Source organism: Melozone crissalis, unplaced genomic scaffold, assembly GCF_028551555.1.
Source record: "Melozone crissalis strain CALT ecotype California unplaced genomic scaffold, PUWL_Pcris_2 ptg000056l_1, whole genome shotgun sequence".
NCBI classification, from domain to species: domain Eukaryota; kingdom Metazoa; phylum Chordata; class Aves; order Passeriformes; family Passerellidae; genus Melozone; species Melozone crissalis.
The window spans coordinates 6,830,237-6,844,877 of record NW_026535834.1 but is presented as its reverse complement, the minus strand read 5'-3'; the positions used below and the strand labels follow the sequence as shown (position 1 = coordinate 6,844,877).

The window sequence follows — 14,641 nt, the reverse complement described above, 5'->3', positions numbered from 1 at the left end:
TGCCCCGCTTCCCCAGCCCCACAACCGCCCGCCCTTCCCCGGGGAGAGGCCGCCGCATCCCCTCAGCCAGCCCAGCCGGCCCGGCCAGCGCCGCTCGGCCCGCGGGGCCCGCACCCACCTCGAAGAGCTCGGCCGTGGTGGCCATGGCCGCAGGGAGGGAGGGAGGGAAGGAGGGCGGCGGCCCCTCAGCGCCCCTTCGCCGCCGCCGCCCCGCCGCTGCCGCCCATTGTGTCCCCCGCCCCGGCAGCAGCAGCGGCGGCCGCGGCGCCGCCTCCGCCCGCCGGAAATGGGGCTGCGCCGGGCGGTCACGGCGCGGCCGCGGCTCCTCCCCGGCCGCCATCGCCACCGGCGGCATCATCGCCACCGGCGGCACCGGCGGCATGGCCCTGCGGGCGCTGTGGCTCCTCAGGCACGACCCCGCGGCCGGCGGCGCCGTGCTCTTCTCCAGGTAGCGACGGTACCGGGCACGGCGGGCTGGGCAGGTCCGAGGGTTGGGCCGGGTGCCCCCGGTGATCTAGAAGGGATCCAGGTGTTCTGAGGGATCCGAGTGCGCTGGAGGGACCGGGCGATCCTGGGGCCGCGGATGCTCTTGGGGGTCCGGGTGCTGTGGAGGGAACGGGGCGCCTTGCGGAGAGCCCCCTCAGGGGCCGCGGATAGTCCTGAGGGGGATCGGGTGCTCTGGGGGTCTGGATGCTCTGGAGGAAATCCTGATGTTCTGGGGGTCTGGGTGTCCTAGAGAAAATCCTGGTGTTCTAGGGGTCGGGATGCCCTGAAGGAAATCCTGATGTTCTGGGGGTCTGGGTGTCCTAGAGAAAATCCTGGTGCCCTGGGGGGTTCGGATGCTGTAGGGGTCTGGAAGCCCTGGAGGAAATCCTGGTGTTCTGGGGGGATCGGGTGCTCTGAGGATCTGGGTGTCCTAGAGGAAATGCTGGTGCCCTGGGGGGTTCGGGGGGTCTGGGGATATGGGTGTCCTGGAGAAAATCCTGGTGTTCTGGGGGATTTGGATGCTCTGAAGGCAGTCCTGGTGCCCTGGGGGGTTCGGGGGATCTGGGTGTCCTGGGGGACACTGCTGCCCTGTGGGGCAGATGCAAAAACACCAAAACCATCTGATACTGAACAAATCCCTGGTCTTGTCCCAGTGCTGCTGGATGCTGTGCTTTTCTGACTCCGATTTTCCAAAGTTCAGAATCAGGGTCACATAATGTGCTTTTAAATAAATATGGCAGCTTTTTCACAGCTTCTGCATTTTGCACGTGAGTTTCCTTGCTCTGTTCCTCTTTCTTTTTTGTCACTGTGAGCATTTTGCCCGGCACTTCTCCTTCCTAACATGGTAAAGGACAAGGCAATGATTGTGAAATACTGTCAGATTAACAAAATGGGCAAAATAGAAAGCATATATTATTGCTTGTATTTTACTTATATTCTCTTCATGTTGTTCTGTAGCTCTACATAAAATAGAGTACTTTCAGACAGAAATTCTGTCTGAATTTGATATTAATTTTTTGCATATAAATACATTTTTAAAATTATTGAAGGACTTTTAAGTTATTGAACACTTAAGAGTCCTCCAAAGGAACAGTTTTTATTTAGAATTCTTGCAGGTATAAAGGAAGACTTTGGGCTAGGCAGGTTACTTTTGTTGGACTGGCAAGATTTGTTATGTTTTTATTTTTATTTTTGTGACTTTAGAGAAATCCAGACAGTGAGAAGAAAAATAACTGGGGCTAGGGAAAGTTTGTGGGGAAAAAATAACAACCAAGAAAAGAGTAAGTCGACTATCTTCCATCTTCAGGTGCAGACAGATCTCTCCATTGGACACTCCTCTGATTGTTTTAGGATTAGTATTATGGTCCTTGTATTACCTACAGGACTAGAGATGAGGCCTCCCCTCTACAAACACAGATAAAGAGAAAGCCTTGTCCCCAAAACCTCGGAGAGTGTAATCACCACGGAGCAGGGGGGTGGTGACAGCGGTGTCTGAAGTGACTTGTCACACAGTGAGCGCCAGAGACAAGGAGTGGCACTCCTTTGAAAAGGGCAAACTATCCTCGATGCTTCAAGTGATTTCCAGACTTAGATCTTTCAAGTTCCCAGAGGAAATAATAGGGCTGTGGAAGCCCCAAGTTTATCCTCCTAACCGACCTTAAATTCAACAAAGCACGCAGACAATACAAAGAATGCCCGGATCACATGGAAACTGTTGGTTTCAGGACTTAGGCACTCAGCTGGAGATACGTGAGCCCTGATCTTTGACCTCAGGGAAGACATCAGGGACATCAAAGCATTCCCCCCCTCCTTTTTTTTTTTTTTTTTGAGCTGATCATAACTTAATTCAGGCAACAAGGACGGTCTCTCTGTCGAGTCACCGAAGCTCATTCATCCCTGGAAACTTTCATCTCTTTTTTTTTAAGTTTGCATCACTTTCTAGAAGGGAATACTGAAAAACTGGCATTTGAAGGGCTAACTAATGATCTAATGACCCAGCTGGTAAAATTCAGTGGGAGGAGGAGGCTGCTGTGGTGTGGGGACAGCTTCAGCAGAGCTGAAGAGACTTCAGCAGAGACACTGAGACTTGACTAAGACTGAAATATCTCCTCTTTCCTTGTTTTGGAAATGTTGGCCAAAAGTAAGAGCTGCTCACCAAGGTTACACAGCCTCTTATCAACACCCTGGCTCTGCAAAGCCTCGTAAATTTTAGAGCTATAAACCCACTTTGTTTCTTTGCTCTCCAGAATAAAATGTGAGACCACAGGGAGGTTTTGCTCTCATCTGTATCCTGTTTACAAATTGTGTAGCTCTGGCTTTGCTCTATGTTTGCTTTTCCCTTACCAAAATAAAAAATAAAACAGCCCCAAAAGCCCTTGATGCCTGACTAGGAATGAAAGAAAATAAAGCACAGTCACTGAAAATAAGCCTGAGGAAGTGTAGCTGCCTGCAGCTACTCAGTTAAGAGATGTTGTAGGTGGGACTTGGAGGCCACAGGATAAGATCCATGGGAGTGCTCAGGAGCAGGAGGGAAGTGCTGCAGATGGAGGCCACAGATATAACAAAGCCCCACACTGCTGGGGTTGCAAGTTTAGGAAGCAGGCTGTCAGTGTGTCCTTAAAAAGATGGTAAAAAATGACACCAAATGAGAACCTTTATATATCTGTGCAGTTTTTTTCTCCCATGTTGGCTCTGAGTGCAAACAAACATCTGAGAACATCTGCTACAAGATGATCCATAAAGTGATTTAATTTTGTGTGTGTGACCTGTGAGGGGCACTTTGAGGGTCTGTGGATAACCATTGAGGGAATCCACAAAACAGAATGTAGGAAAACCAGACTTCATGTAAGAAACACTCAGGGGAGTCTGCAGTTCCAAACCAGGGCAAAACCAGTGCATTCATGGAAGTAATGTTTTTTGTTTTCTCAGCTATTTATTAAAAGACAATCCTCAATTCCTTTTGATGGATTTAGGTTACCTTGAAAAGAAATTCATCCCACTCCCCTTTAAAAAACAATACTGCTGCAGGACAAAAGAATCCCAGATATAGTTTTAAACAGTTAATATGATATTCCTCAAATATTATCTCTAGAAAATTTGAAATGAAATATATCTATTGGTACAACATAGCAATTCTAAATTGTACAAAACCTCTGTCCATGACATTATCATTACATCTTAAATACTTGATAAAATGAAATCATGAAAAAGTCATAAAAGCTTTAAGTCATATGTATTGCATGTGCAGGGTGGAATTATTATTATTATTGTTATTATTATTATTACTGGTATTGGATTATTGTTATAGCAAAAAAGCTGTAGCACTAGTACACTCTGTCTAAGCAAAAAGCTGTTGTAGTTGCAATTTTTTACATAGAACATAATTTTCTTAAATATCTGAGAACTTGTCTTCAGTGTGATCTCACCTCTTAGAAATATTTTGAAGTTCTGCTCTGGTGGGAGTCATTCCTTAGTGTCATACAAAAATCCTGTTTTGTGTGACAGTCAGCATAGATGGACAGATTCACATTTTATTTTAAAAAATAAATGTTTACTCATGAGAATGTATTTACTCAAAGTTTGGACTTGCTAGAAAGAACCCTAACTACTCATGGAATGGTTTTATTGACAGTGATTTGTGTTCTGACCCCACCACTGCTTCTATCAAGTTGCTGCAGGCTTCCATGTACACGAGGTTATTTTTAGGCCCAGCAGGTTTTGGAGAGTTGTTTGAACAATGAAGAGAAACCCAATATCAGAAATCCCAAGATTATCATAATGCTTTTGCAGCCAGAAGAGGGCTTGGGAGGTTCTGCCCTGGAAAACTGTTTTGGGGTGATGTTTTGGGTGGCACAAAGGCACTACATGGGTTTTGCCCCTCTCCTTGGGCCCCCAGGGTACTCCCCTCATGGGGGAAGTCCTCCTGTGACAGTTCTGTGCCAGGATAGAGAGATGCATGGGACTTTTTGGGTCTTCAGCTTGTTGTTTATTGTTATCTTATCAACATTTCTGGCACACCATCTACATCAGACTTAGCAGCAGGAAAGCACCGCAAAATGGCTGCAGATGTACTATGGCTACATCTGTACAGATGTACAGGTTGCTCCAAACCCTGTCTAACAAGTTGCAAGGTATTTTCAAGTTGTTTCATCCAATTAACTCTCAAAACATACTTTATTTCCACCTTTCTACCAATAGCTCATCCCTTGTCTGTCCATGTAACCTCTGCACTGAGGCTTTCCTCACCCAATCATCCTGTGCCACCAGCACTGCAGAAAATGGAGTAGATGAAGAAGAAGAAACCTGAAACAAGCCCCAAAATCCTCCATCTTGCTTTCTATCTACTTCATACCAAAAAACCCCAAAACCTACATTTCTCATCCTGTGACCATCTACACTATTCTCTATTATCTGTTTCACACTCTGGTAGGCTCTAGTCTATCCCAAAGTCTTGGAAGCCCTCTCCATGGGCAAAGGTTAAAGGCAGTGCTTCTCTGGGAGTCAGGACCCCTCAGAAATATTCCCTGTGTCCTGGGTTCCAGCAGCACGTGGCACTGAGCAGCAGTGCTTCTCTGGGAGTCTGTCAGAAGCCAGGACATCCCTCTGGCTGCCCTGGAGGGCTCAGTCCCCTGCCCAGGGGGCTCAGAGACCCTGGCACAGAGCCCAGGGCCCCTGTGCCTTTGATCTTGACCCATGGAAAAAATTACCAATCTTATATGAAGATTTGCAAGCCACGAAAGTTTAAGTAGAATAATAGTTATTCTGGGTGAAAAACAGATTTTTGAGGTTTTTAGAATGGGAGCTTGGGGTCCCAAGATGGAGGAATTTGGGTGTGTCTTTTCCTTTTTCCTTCTTCTTGCTAGCCTCCATCTTCTGGATGATTCTGGCACTTTTAGATTGGTTTAGAGTAGAAGCTCACTGTCTAACATAGGGGATAGGTATTGAGAAGTTGTGGTAAATAATGTATGTGACAGTATTTGCAGGGCTCTGAGGATGAGGGAAGAGAAGAGGATCTGACTCCATGTTTCAGAAGGCTTGATTTGTTATTTTATCATACATATTATATTAAAACTATACTAAAAGAATAGAAGAAAGGATTTCATCAGAAGGCTGGCTAGGAATAGAAAAAGAAAGAATGAATAACAAAGGCTTGTGACTGTGATTGGCCATTAATTAGAAACAACCCCATGAGACCAATCACAGATGCCCCTGTTGCATTCCACAGCAGCAGGTAATCAATGTTTACATTTTGCTCCTGAGACCTCAGCTTCTCAGGAGAAAAAATCCTAAGGAAAGGTTTTTTCATAAAAGATGTCTGTGACAAATGTACACGTAGTTTATAGAATAAAAAGACAACACCACCTCTGAGGTGGGCAGTGTGCCTCAACAAGAACTGCCAGACAGACCTTGGGGGGTTAGAGAAAGAATGTTATAGATAAGAAATAATAAACAACCTCGAGAACGAGAAAAGGAGAATTCTGACTCCTTCGACTGCTGGGCTGGGGAAAGAGGCTTGTGCGTATCTCAGAGTCACTCCAGGAGGAGTCAGGGCCCCTCAGAGCAGACAGAGGAACATTCCCTGTACCCTAGGTTCCAGCTGCTCCGATTCCCTCCCCGCAGGCGCTACCCCACGGTGGAGCTGCGCGCCGAGACCTTCAACGGCTCCGCGCGCGTCCCCATCCCCTCGGACAGCGCCTTCCTCAAGGCCCTGCTCCTGGAGCTGAAGCTGGAGGACGAGCACCTCTTCGTGGAGCACAGGGACACCTGCACCAGGATCAGCCACTCCTGCGTGCGCTCCGTGTCCACCGCCGCCGGCGAGCTCTGGCCCGTGCTGGCCTTCCGCAAGAGCGGCCTCATCTACGCCTGCGTGCCGCTGGTGGAGGGCGGCCTGGAGCCACGGCCGGCCCTGCTCACCGTCAGAGGGCTCTCCCAGGGCCTGGCTCTCCTGCTCGGCATCATGGACTACGTCTCTCCCAGCCGCAAGAACGAGGCCGAGCTGAGCAGCAAGGCGGGGCAGCTCCGCACCCTGCTGATCCAGGCCTGTCCCCTGGGCACCCCCCTGAACACCAACATCCGCAGCCTCAGCAGCTCCTTCGAGGACATCCAGGAGATGCCTGTGGACAAGGAGCAGCCAGCCTGGAGATCCAGCAGCTACAAGGGCAGACCCCAGGTCAATGTCTGCATCGCTGAGAAGGTCAAGTGTATGCAGTATGACCAGAGGGACGTGGTGGACACGTGGCAAGTGTATGGAGCTGTGAACTGCAAGGTGTGTTGCGTGGCTTTGCAAGGGTTCCTCAGGGTGAGAGATATAGACGAGAATCTTGCTTCATGATCAGAAGGCTGGATTTATTAATTTATGATATATAATACATTATGACTATACTAAAAGGAATAGAGAGAAAAGTTCAGAAGCTGCTGAGCTAAGAATAGAATAGGAATAGAATAAACGAGAGCTCTCTGTGAATCTGTCCCAGAGAGCTTGGTCCTGGTTGGCCCTTAATTGTAAACATGGAACGTGGGCCAATCATAGGTGCACCTGCTACATTCCACAGCAGCAGATAACAATTGCTTACATTCTTCTTCTGGGGCCTCAGCTTCCCAGAAGAGGAAAAATCCCAAAGAAAGGATTTTTGTGAAAAAATGTCGATGACAAAGGTGAGAGCATTTGATGTGCAGAGTAGTTTTTGTGCAAAATAAATACTCATTTTGTGCAAAATAAATACTCATTCGTGATGATCTTTAAGGTACCTTCCAAACCAAACCGTTCTGGGATTCTACAGTGAAAACCACTGTCACATACAAACCATCCAGAATAATTATACAACCAGTTTCTTTTACCAGGTTCTTTATCAACTGTTCTTATGTCATGAAACACCAGCTTTTGTGGGATCATTTACATCATTTGATGTAAAATGATGTATCGAGTTGAAAATTTTCCTGATTTTTGTTGTCTAAGTCACATTCAGGAGTTACTGGTACCTTTGACTGTAGGGGGGTAGAGTATAAGAAAATAAAGATAGTGTAGAAAGTAATCTTACCCCTAAGGAGTTGCAGCTGGGCCAATTATCAAAGATTAGGAGCAGGCCTGACTTTAACAGGCCACAGCTGTAGCCAGTGAGAAAAAGAGTAGGTTGGCTGCTTGAGAAGGGAACTGGAGTCAGTTGGTTGCTTTGTGAAGAAGAAAGGGTCATTGCTCTGAAACATTGCCCACAAGAAACACCAAGGTATGAAACTTTTGTGATAAGGAGACAGCAGCATGGAACCCCTGCAATAAGATGACAACATTTGACTGCTTGGCCACACTGCCCTTATTTTAAATAAAGCACTGAAATGCCTGAATTAGACAAAATATATCCAGGCTGAGATGTCTAAATCCCTTCTACAAGTGTCTTTACATGAGCATTTTTAATTATTTTTCCTGCCAAATGAAAGTTTAATCTTCTGTCCTTCCTTATTCTACTGCAACAACATTTTGATCCCACAAATGTTGGTGTTTCATGACATAAGAACAGTTGATAAAGGAAACTGGTTGTATAATTATTCTGGATGGTTTGTATGTGACAGTGGTTTTCATTGTAGAATCCCAGAATGCTTTGGATTGGAAGGGACCTTAAAGATCCTCTGATTCCAACTCCCTGCCATGGACAAGGGACACCTTCCACTACCCCAGGTTGCTCCAAACCCTGTCCACCCTGGCCTTGGACACTTCCAGGGATGGGCTTCCCTGGGCATTGTTTAATATTAAAATATCTCATTGTTTAATATTGCAAACTGGGGACTATTTACTCAATACATCCATAATAATTATGAAATATATTAAAATTTGTAGCTATAATTTGTACTGCCATTCATTCTTTGCTCTGAATTGTGCTTAGGAAGCACACAATATTATCTTGGCACGCTGTATTTGGAACTGCCAATGTTTTCCAAGGAGAGAGACCTGCTAATCAAGTGGGAATTTATTATTTGCATGCAGTGGGAATCTCATCTCCAAAGGAAGCTGACCTAAATGCTGCACTTCCAAAGGCTGGGTCATTTCCCACCTGCCATGCTGGTAGGGACTGTGGGGGTGAGCAGCTTCCTGCTCTCAGAGGGACAATTCCCAGGTCACTTTGCAGGGTGGGTGCATGGCCTTATGCAGAAAGAAAGCTCAGGTGTGATTGTGGCCTGCTGAGGATGAGACAAGGGACACTCTGCTGTGACAGAGCTGGCATGGAACCACAGAGGCCATCCAGAGCATGATGGAATCCATTAACTGGATGTTGTGAAAACAACCTAATTAATTAAATTGTCAGCAAGTGAGTGAGACTGATGTCTCAGTACTGGTGGTTAATACTAATGATCGAAGCCAACTGAAAGTTGGTAGGGATTTGATTTCTTTTTAATGCTAAAAATGTGGTTTATTTTTGAACATCTCACTGTGATTCGATTCAGGTACTTTAGAATAATGTCTTGACTCCTTTTGCCCAGTGTGACATCGAGGGATGTGCCCCAAACGTCACCCTGAGCCTGACGCTGCCCAGCAACGCGCCCCCGCTCCAGGACATCGTGGTCCATCACTGCGTCACCTCCGTGGACCCTGCCATGCTGCTGTCCACCAGTGCTGAGCCCCTGCACGACTCTGTGTACAATGGACCCTACAAATTCCCTTTCATTCCTCCTTCAGACTCCTTTGACCTGTGTTACTACACTTCCCAGGTAACAGCACGCTCCCAACTAACATTGCTGTGAAATGAAAGCACCTGTGTGGGCATCAGCCCACATGGGCGTGCTGGAGTGAGTTTGAGTCCAATATAGATAATAAAACATTATATAAAATGGGTTTTATGTAATATACTTGTTGGAAGGCGCTTAAGGACTTGAGTTGTCTGAGTCATGTTCAGGAGTTCTATTACAGCGACCTGAGGAGGTTGCTGGGGTGAGAGAAAGACGAGAATCTTATTTCTTGATCAGAAGGCTGGATTTATTGATATATGATATATAATACATTATAACTATACTAAATAGAATAAAGAGAGGAGTTGCAGATGCTTGCTAAGCTAAGAATAGAAAAGAATCTAAAAACAAGAGAATTCTCTGTCCCTGTGTTCCAGAGAGCTTGCCCTGTGATTGGCTCTTAATTACAAACATGGGAACATGACCCAATCACACGTGCATCCTATTGCATTTCACAGCAGCTGATAACAATTGTTTACATTCTCTTTCTGGGGCCTCAGCTTCCCAGAAAACGAACAAGTCCCAAAGAAAGATTTCTATGAAAAAATGTCTGCGACATCGTTCTTGATATCTTTGCTTGGCAATGCTGCTCTTACTTTAAACAGCCACTTAAATGCTTGAATTAGGCAAATTCAATATCAGCCTGATATCCAGGCTGAAATGTCAAGTGCATGCCCCCCAAGTCTCTGTTATCACAAGCAGCCTGAAGAGTTTAGCACAGTCACTGATTAATATTTGGGGTCTTTTTTGAAGTACTTTATCAATGAACACTGTATAACTAATCTTGTGGTGATGGTGTTAATATATCTTGAGAATGAATATAGTTTTTCCCAGGTTCCTGTTCCACCAATTTTGGGATGTTACCAGCTCGTTGAAGAGGGATCACAGATAAAAATAACAGTTAACTTAAAGCTCCATGAAAGCATAAAGAATTCTTTTGAGTACTGTGAAGCTCGTATACCTTTCTTCAACAGGTAAGAATAAAGAAAACCTAAATAAATTTGTTCAATTTCTCTGTTATCTTCCCAAAATGAGCTTGTTAGGAGTCAGTATAACAGATTATGCTCCCTTAGGGTGCTACCAGTGAATACCAACCTTGGTGAAATGAGGTGGAATACAGAATTATGCCAGAATATTTGATGACATTCCCAACACTTAGTTTCTCATCCTGTTTCCCTGTGGTATCTTCTCACATGAAACATTGCACAATCCCCCAGGTGGATTAAGCTAGAGATCACTTCCAGCTCAGGGTTACCTGTTCCTTAAGACTGCTAATCCTAGCTGCAGATCAGCTTATCAAAAATATAGTTATTTCAAATTAAAACGATAGTTTTCATCTAAGCCTCTCTGACAGCTGCCACGACCGTGCTGCCACCTAATTATCATGAAAATTCAAAGATGGGATGATACAAAGTTGCTGATGCTGATCATAGTGTTAGTAAAGCACTATCACTGAACTAAAACATCAACAGCTCCTTTATGATTACTGGGCTGAGAGCACAGTGATTTCCTCCTGCTCTGTATTTTCTTCTCATAAATTAGCAATGTGCTCGGATAGGTGTGATTGGTCTGTATGCTCATAAATAACATCTGTCAGCATTTCCTGGCTTTCTGTAACAAAACAGGCATTAACAAATGCTGAATGATAGTGACTGCAGTGGTTTTGTTTCTCCTCTCTCCCATGCAGGGGCCCCATTGCTCAGTTAGAGCACAAAGTCAGTTATGGCCAGCTGGATTTGTTCAGGGAGAAGAGCCTCCTGGTTTGGGTCATTGGTAAGGACCTCCCCTCTGTGACTGCCCTTCCAGCCCCTTCTCTGCAGTCTGGGCGCTGCTGTGGGACATCTAATGGATGCTGTCTCTGCCTTTAGGACAGAAGTTCCCCAAATCTTTGGAGGTTTCCCTGACTGGAACTGTGTCTTTTGGCACCGCAGGCAAAGAGCACCCGACTGATTATGTGTGCACGGGGAACACTGCTTATGTCAAAGTAAGTCACAGGCTCTGGGAAAAGAGGCCTCAGTAGCCAATTCTTATTGTCTTCAATTGAAGATACATTGATTTAAAATCTCACATTCTCAGCGTGGATTTTTGTTTTCCTGCCTAGAGGATTTGACATCCTGTCACTTTGGAGTACCCTTGCACACGCAGAGCGTGTGACACAGATTGCCAGATTTGCACAGCAAGGGTGACAATGTGCATCTGATTGTGTTTTCCCTCTTTTTGCATCTGATTGTGTTTTTCCTCTCTTTTTGTAGCTGTATTTTAGGATCCCAGACTTTACGCTTACTGGATGTTACGTAGACCAGCATTCTGTTCAGATCTTTGTTCCAGGGAAGCCCAAAATTACTGCATGTGAGTGGCTGGAATTGAATTGAAGTTATGAACTGGCTATCAATGACTAAAATTACATAACTAAAGTTGGGCTTTTGTTCTCTGCTTTTGAGTTGGGGTTTTTTTGGTGGTGTTTAAAGCATTCCTGGAGTAGGGACAGGCCTCTCCCTTTGAAATGAGAGCTCTTACAAAGTCAGCCTCTCTGGGGCTCTCTGACTTGTGCTGGTTCCTGTGCTCTCCATAATGGCAGAACTTTTTTGGAGGACACAGGAATGATCCTCCCTAACGTGGCCCCTTGTTTAGGACACCTTTGTCAGAGACATTTCAGGTGGGTTGGCAGTACCCAGGTACAGAACTCAGCTCCTGCATGCAAGGTGACACTTCTGCTGTCAGTGTCACCACACCAGCACCTCTTGGTGGATGTGGCTCTACACAGAATGTGTGAAGCAGACCCCAAATCTGCTTTTTGTTAACACATGAGCACTGCCAAGCCTGCACCAAAAATACCCTAAATGGCACACAGAAAGCACTCATTAAACCTGAGCAGCTCCGCCTGATGGAAGCATTTTTATTTGTAGCTGTTTCTCTGCTGCAACTTCTGCCAGTCATGGTGGCAGAACTCAGTAAATGCCTTTTGAAAAGCAGGGTCTGCACTGTTAATTTTGTGACAGGTCACACTCAGCCCTAAATTGTAACACAGAAAAAGCAGCATTTTCATGTTTTATATTGAGTGTGCAATTTATATTCATTGAACAAAATCCAAGCCATCCACCTGCTTTTGACTTAACCTCTGTTTGAATTTTAAGCTCATGACTGATACATTAGTAAAGGTAATTGAAGCTGAGACTTTAAATGTCTCATTATCAGAAACGATTTTCAAATAATAGTAAGAGTCTTACAGTTTAAAGAGGCCATTATACCTTTTCTGTAAACTGGTAAGGATGGATTAGTAGTCACTTAACTTGGATGAAGGAATGTCTGATTGTGAGGCACCCTGTAATGCTTATTTTTCTTGCCTGTTTTTTCCCTTTAGCCCGGGAATTGATTTCTTCTGATTACTACATCTGGAATTCCAAAGCACCAGCACCTGTGGTATTCAAACCCTTACTTGACTAATGTACTTGGGAATAATTTAAATATTTAAACAAAGCACAGTGTTAATAAGATTTATGTCATGATACAGTAAAATAAATGTTCTTCAGCACTTTTGTTTTCTTTGTGTTCTTAAAAATTTCTGTTGGTGGAAAATGAGAGGTCACTTGTCTTAAAAACATGAGTTGGGTTTAAATGGCTGAGTTCTGGATGACAGCCCAGAGAGGACAATTTGAAATGTACTTGCTGTGGTTGGTTTTACTTTCCCTTCTAACTTTAACTGGTGGTACAAAATATGTCCCTGGTGTTACAGGTACAGACATTGAGATTCCCAGTTAATTCACTGGTTTCCCATGGCAGGATGGGAAAGGTTTCAGCATCCTATTCCTGTCCTGAAGTCACAAGAATCTCATCAAACTCCAGATTCGGAGAACAGTTCAAAGCACAAGTTGTGTTATTTTTACAAGATGTGTACAGAATACACTCCAGTCAATAATTCACAGGGATTTTCACAAGTGCTGCATGAGCAGAACTTCTGAAAGTGAAGGCAATTTTAATGAAGGAATCTTTATTGCCTCTGCCAGCAGAAGTGGTGAGTTCCCTGGCACACATGCCTGTGAGCTGCTTGCTCTGGAAGCAGAGGTGGGAACTGGGTTTTCCAGCTCACAAAACTGGTTCTGAGGAGGCAAAATCAGCTACATTTGCTGGAGGTTCCAGAAACCTTCACTGAGCTGTTTTTCCTGGAAAAGTAGGTGGAAAAAGGTCTCAATTTACAGATACAAACCTCGAATTTTGAGATCTGCAGGAACACAGGAAATGGACTTTAGGAGAGTCACCAGGAAATGTGCAGATTCTGAAGGGCTGGTGCGGACGTGCCAGAACCTGGCGAGCAGCACAAAAGCAGAGGATGCTGATTCCTAACAGAGCTGCTCCTGCCCTGCCTCGTGTCTCGCTGTGCTCTGTGGGGTAACTCAGATCAGGGATTGTGCAAGGAGGGAATTTTAAGCTGTAATCTGAAAATACTTAGATTGATAGAACAATGTGATGGGTTGGTAAATGTTCTAGAGGGTGGAGGTGCTGTTGAGCTGAAACTGTTGTGCAAACTTAGAGCTGTACCCTGTTTCACACAGATGTGTCTGTTCTGTTTAGCAGCAAAGTGAGTTTGTGATTTTGCCCAGGACCCTGCTGGAGTTGTCCACATGCCTGGACACCACAGTGTGAATGGGGAGAGGAGCTCTCTCTGCTGGAAGGGTTTAGAGCCTGTTCTGGACACCAGGCCATGGGGTTTGGCTTCCACCTACCCATGAGAAAGGTGGGAGCTCTGCTCTGCACAGCAGCACTCTGCAGGAATGGCTTTTCTTACTCAAACAACCCCAGTAAATTCTGGGAAGCAATGGCACTGCCTAAATTAGTGGTATGTTAGAGACCCTTTGCACTTAATAAAAAGGGATTCTTCTAAATCCTGATCCTTTGTGTTTCCCTCTTGCCCATGTCTCTTTCATGGTTAGGGGAGCTGAGGTACTCAGGAATGGAATGCTCTGGTAAGCTAAAAATCCATTTATTCTACAGAAGCTGTGAAAGGAAATGATGAACTGCTTTGCACACACTCAGTAGAGCAGGTTTGGAGGGAGGGAGGGGGCAGGTGATGTTTCCCTCCTAGCCCTGAGCAGTTTTTCACAACCTCACATCAGCCATCACCTGTTCTGATTTGTTATCAAGGTTTGCTCTGTAATTTTTGCAGTGCTCTGCTCAGGGACAGCTCAGTGGTGAGAAAAGTGGGGGAAGGAGCCCTGGCTGTAAGATTGGAGAGATCTCTGTGCAGCCGTGGGTGTGCAGCACACCCTGTTCTTTGGGAAGCACCAGGAATGGGGACGGCAGCAAAACACAGCAGGTTAAAGGCACACAGCTTCACCCAGCATTGTGCAACCCCTGTGGGACACCCACAACAGGGAGAAACCAGAGGGGGAGCTTCTCCTGGCCCAAATGGATCCTTCATGCTCATGGATGTTTCCTAAATATT

General features: G+C 45.4%; 2 protein-coding genes across 3 annotated transcripts in view; one reads left to right on the top strand and one right to left on the bottom strand.

Annotated features, from left to right (window-relative positions):
- The window catches only part of EXOC5 (exocyst complex component 5), a 28,831-nt gene extending 28,602 nt beyond the window's left edge, over positions 1-229 (bottom strand). For both annotated transcript variants that reach the window (XM_054286854.1, XM_054286855.1), the window contains exon 1: positions 119-229. In XM_054286854.1, the coding sequence (XP_054142829.1) occupies positions 119-145 (27 nt within the window). In that variant the 5' untranslated portion in view covers positions 146-229. The remainder of the gene's footprint in view (positions 1-118) is intronic.
- A 126-nt stretch (positions 230-355) lies between these two features.
- Positions 356-12,738, top strand: AP5M1 (adaptor related protein complex 5 subunit mu 1). Its single transcript, XM_054286856.1, has 8 exons — positions 356-448; positions 6,106-6,751; positions 8,956-9,183; positions 10,036-10,175; positions 10,889-10,974; positions 11,070-11,185; positions 11,454-11,550; positions 12,563-12,738. The coding sequence occupies exons 1-8, from the start codon at positions 381-383 to the stop codon at positions 12,643-12,645; spliced, it is 1,464 nt and encodes a 487-aa protein (XP_054142831.1). The 5' UTR covers positions 356-380; the 3' UTR covers positions 12,646-12,738.
- The last annotated feature ends 1,903 nt before the right edge of the window (positions 12,739-14,641 follow it).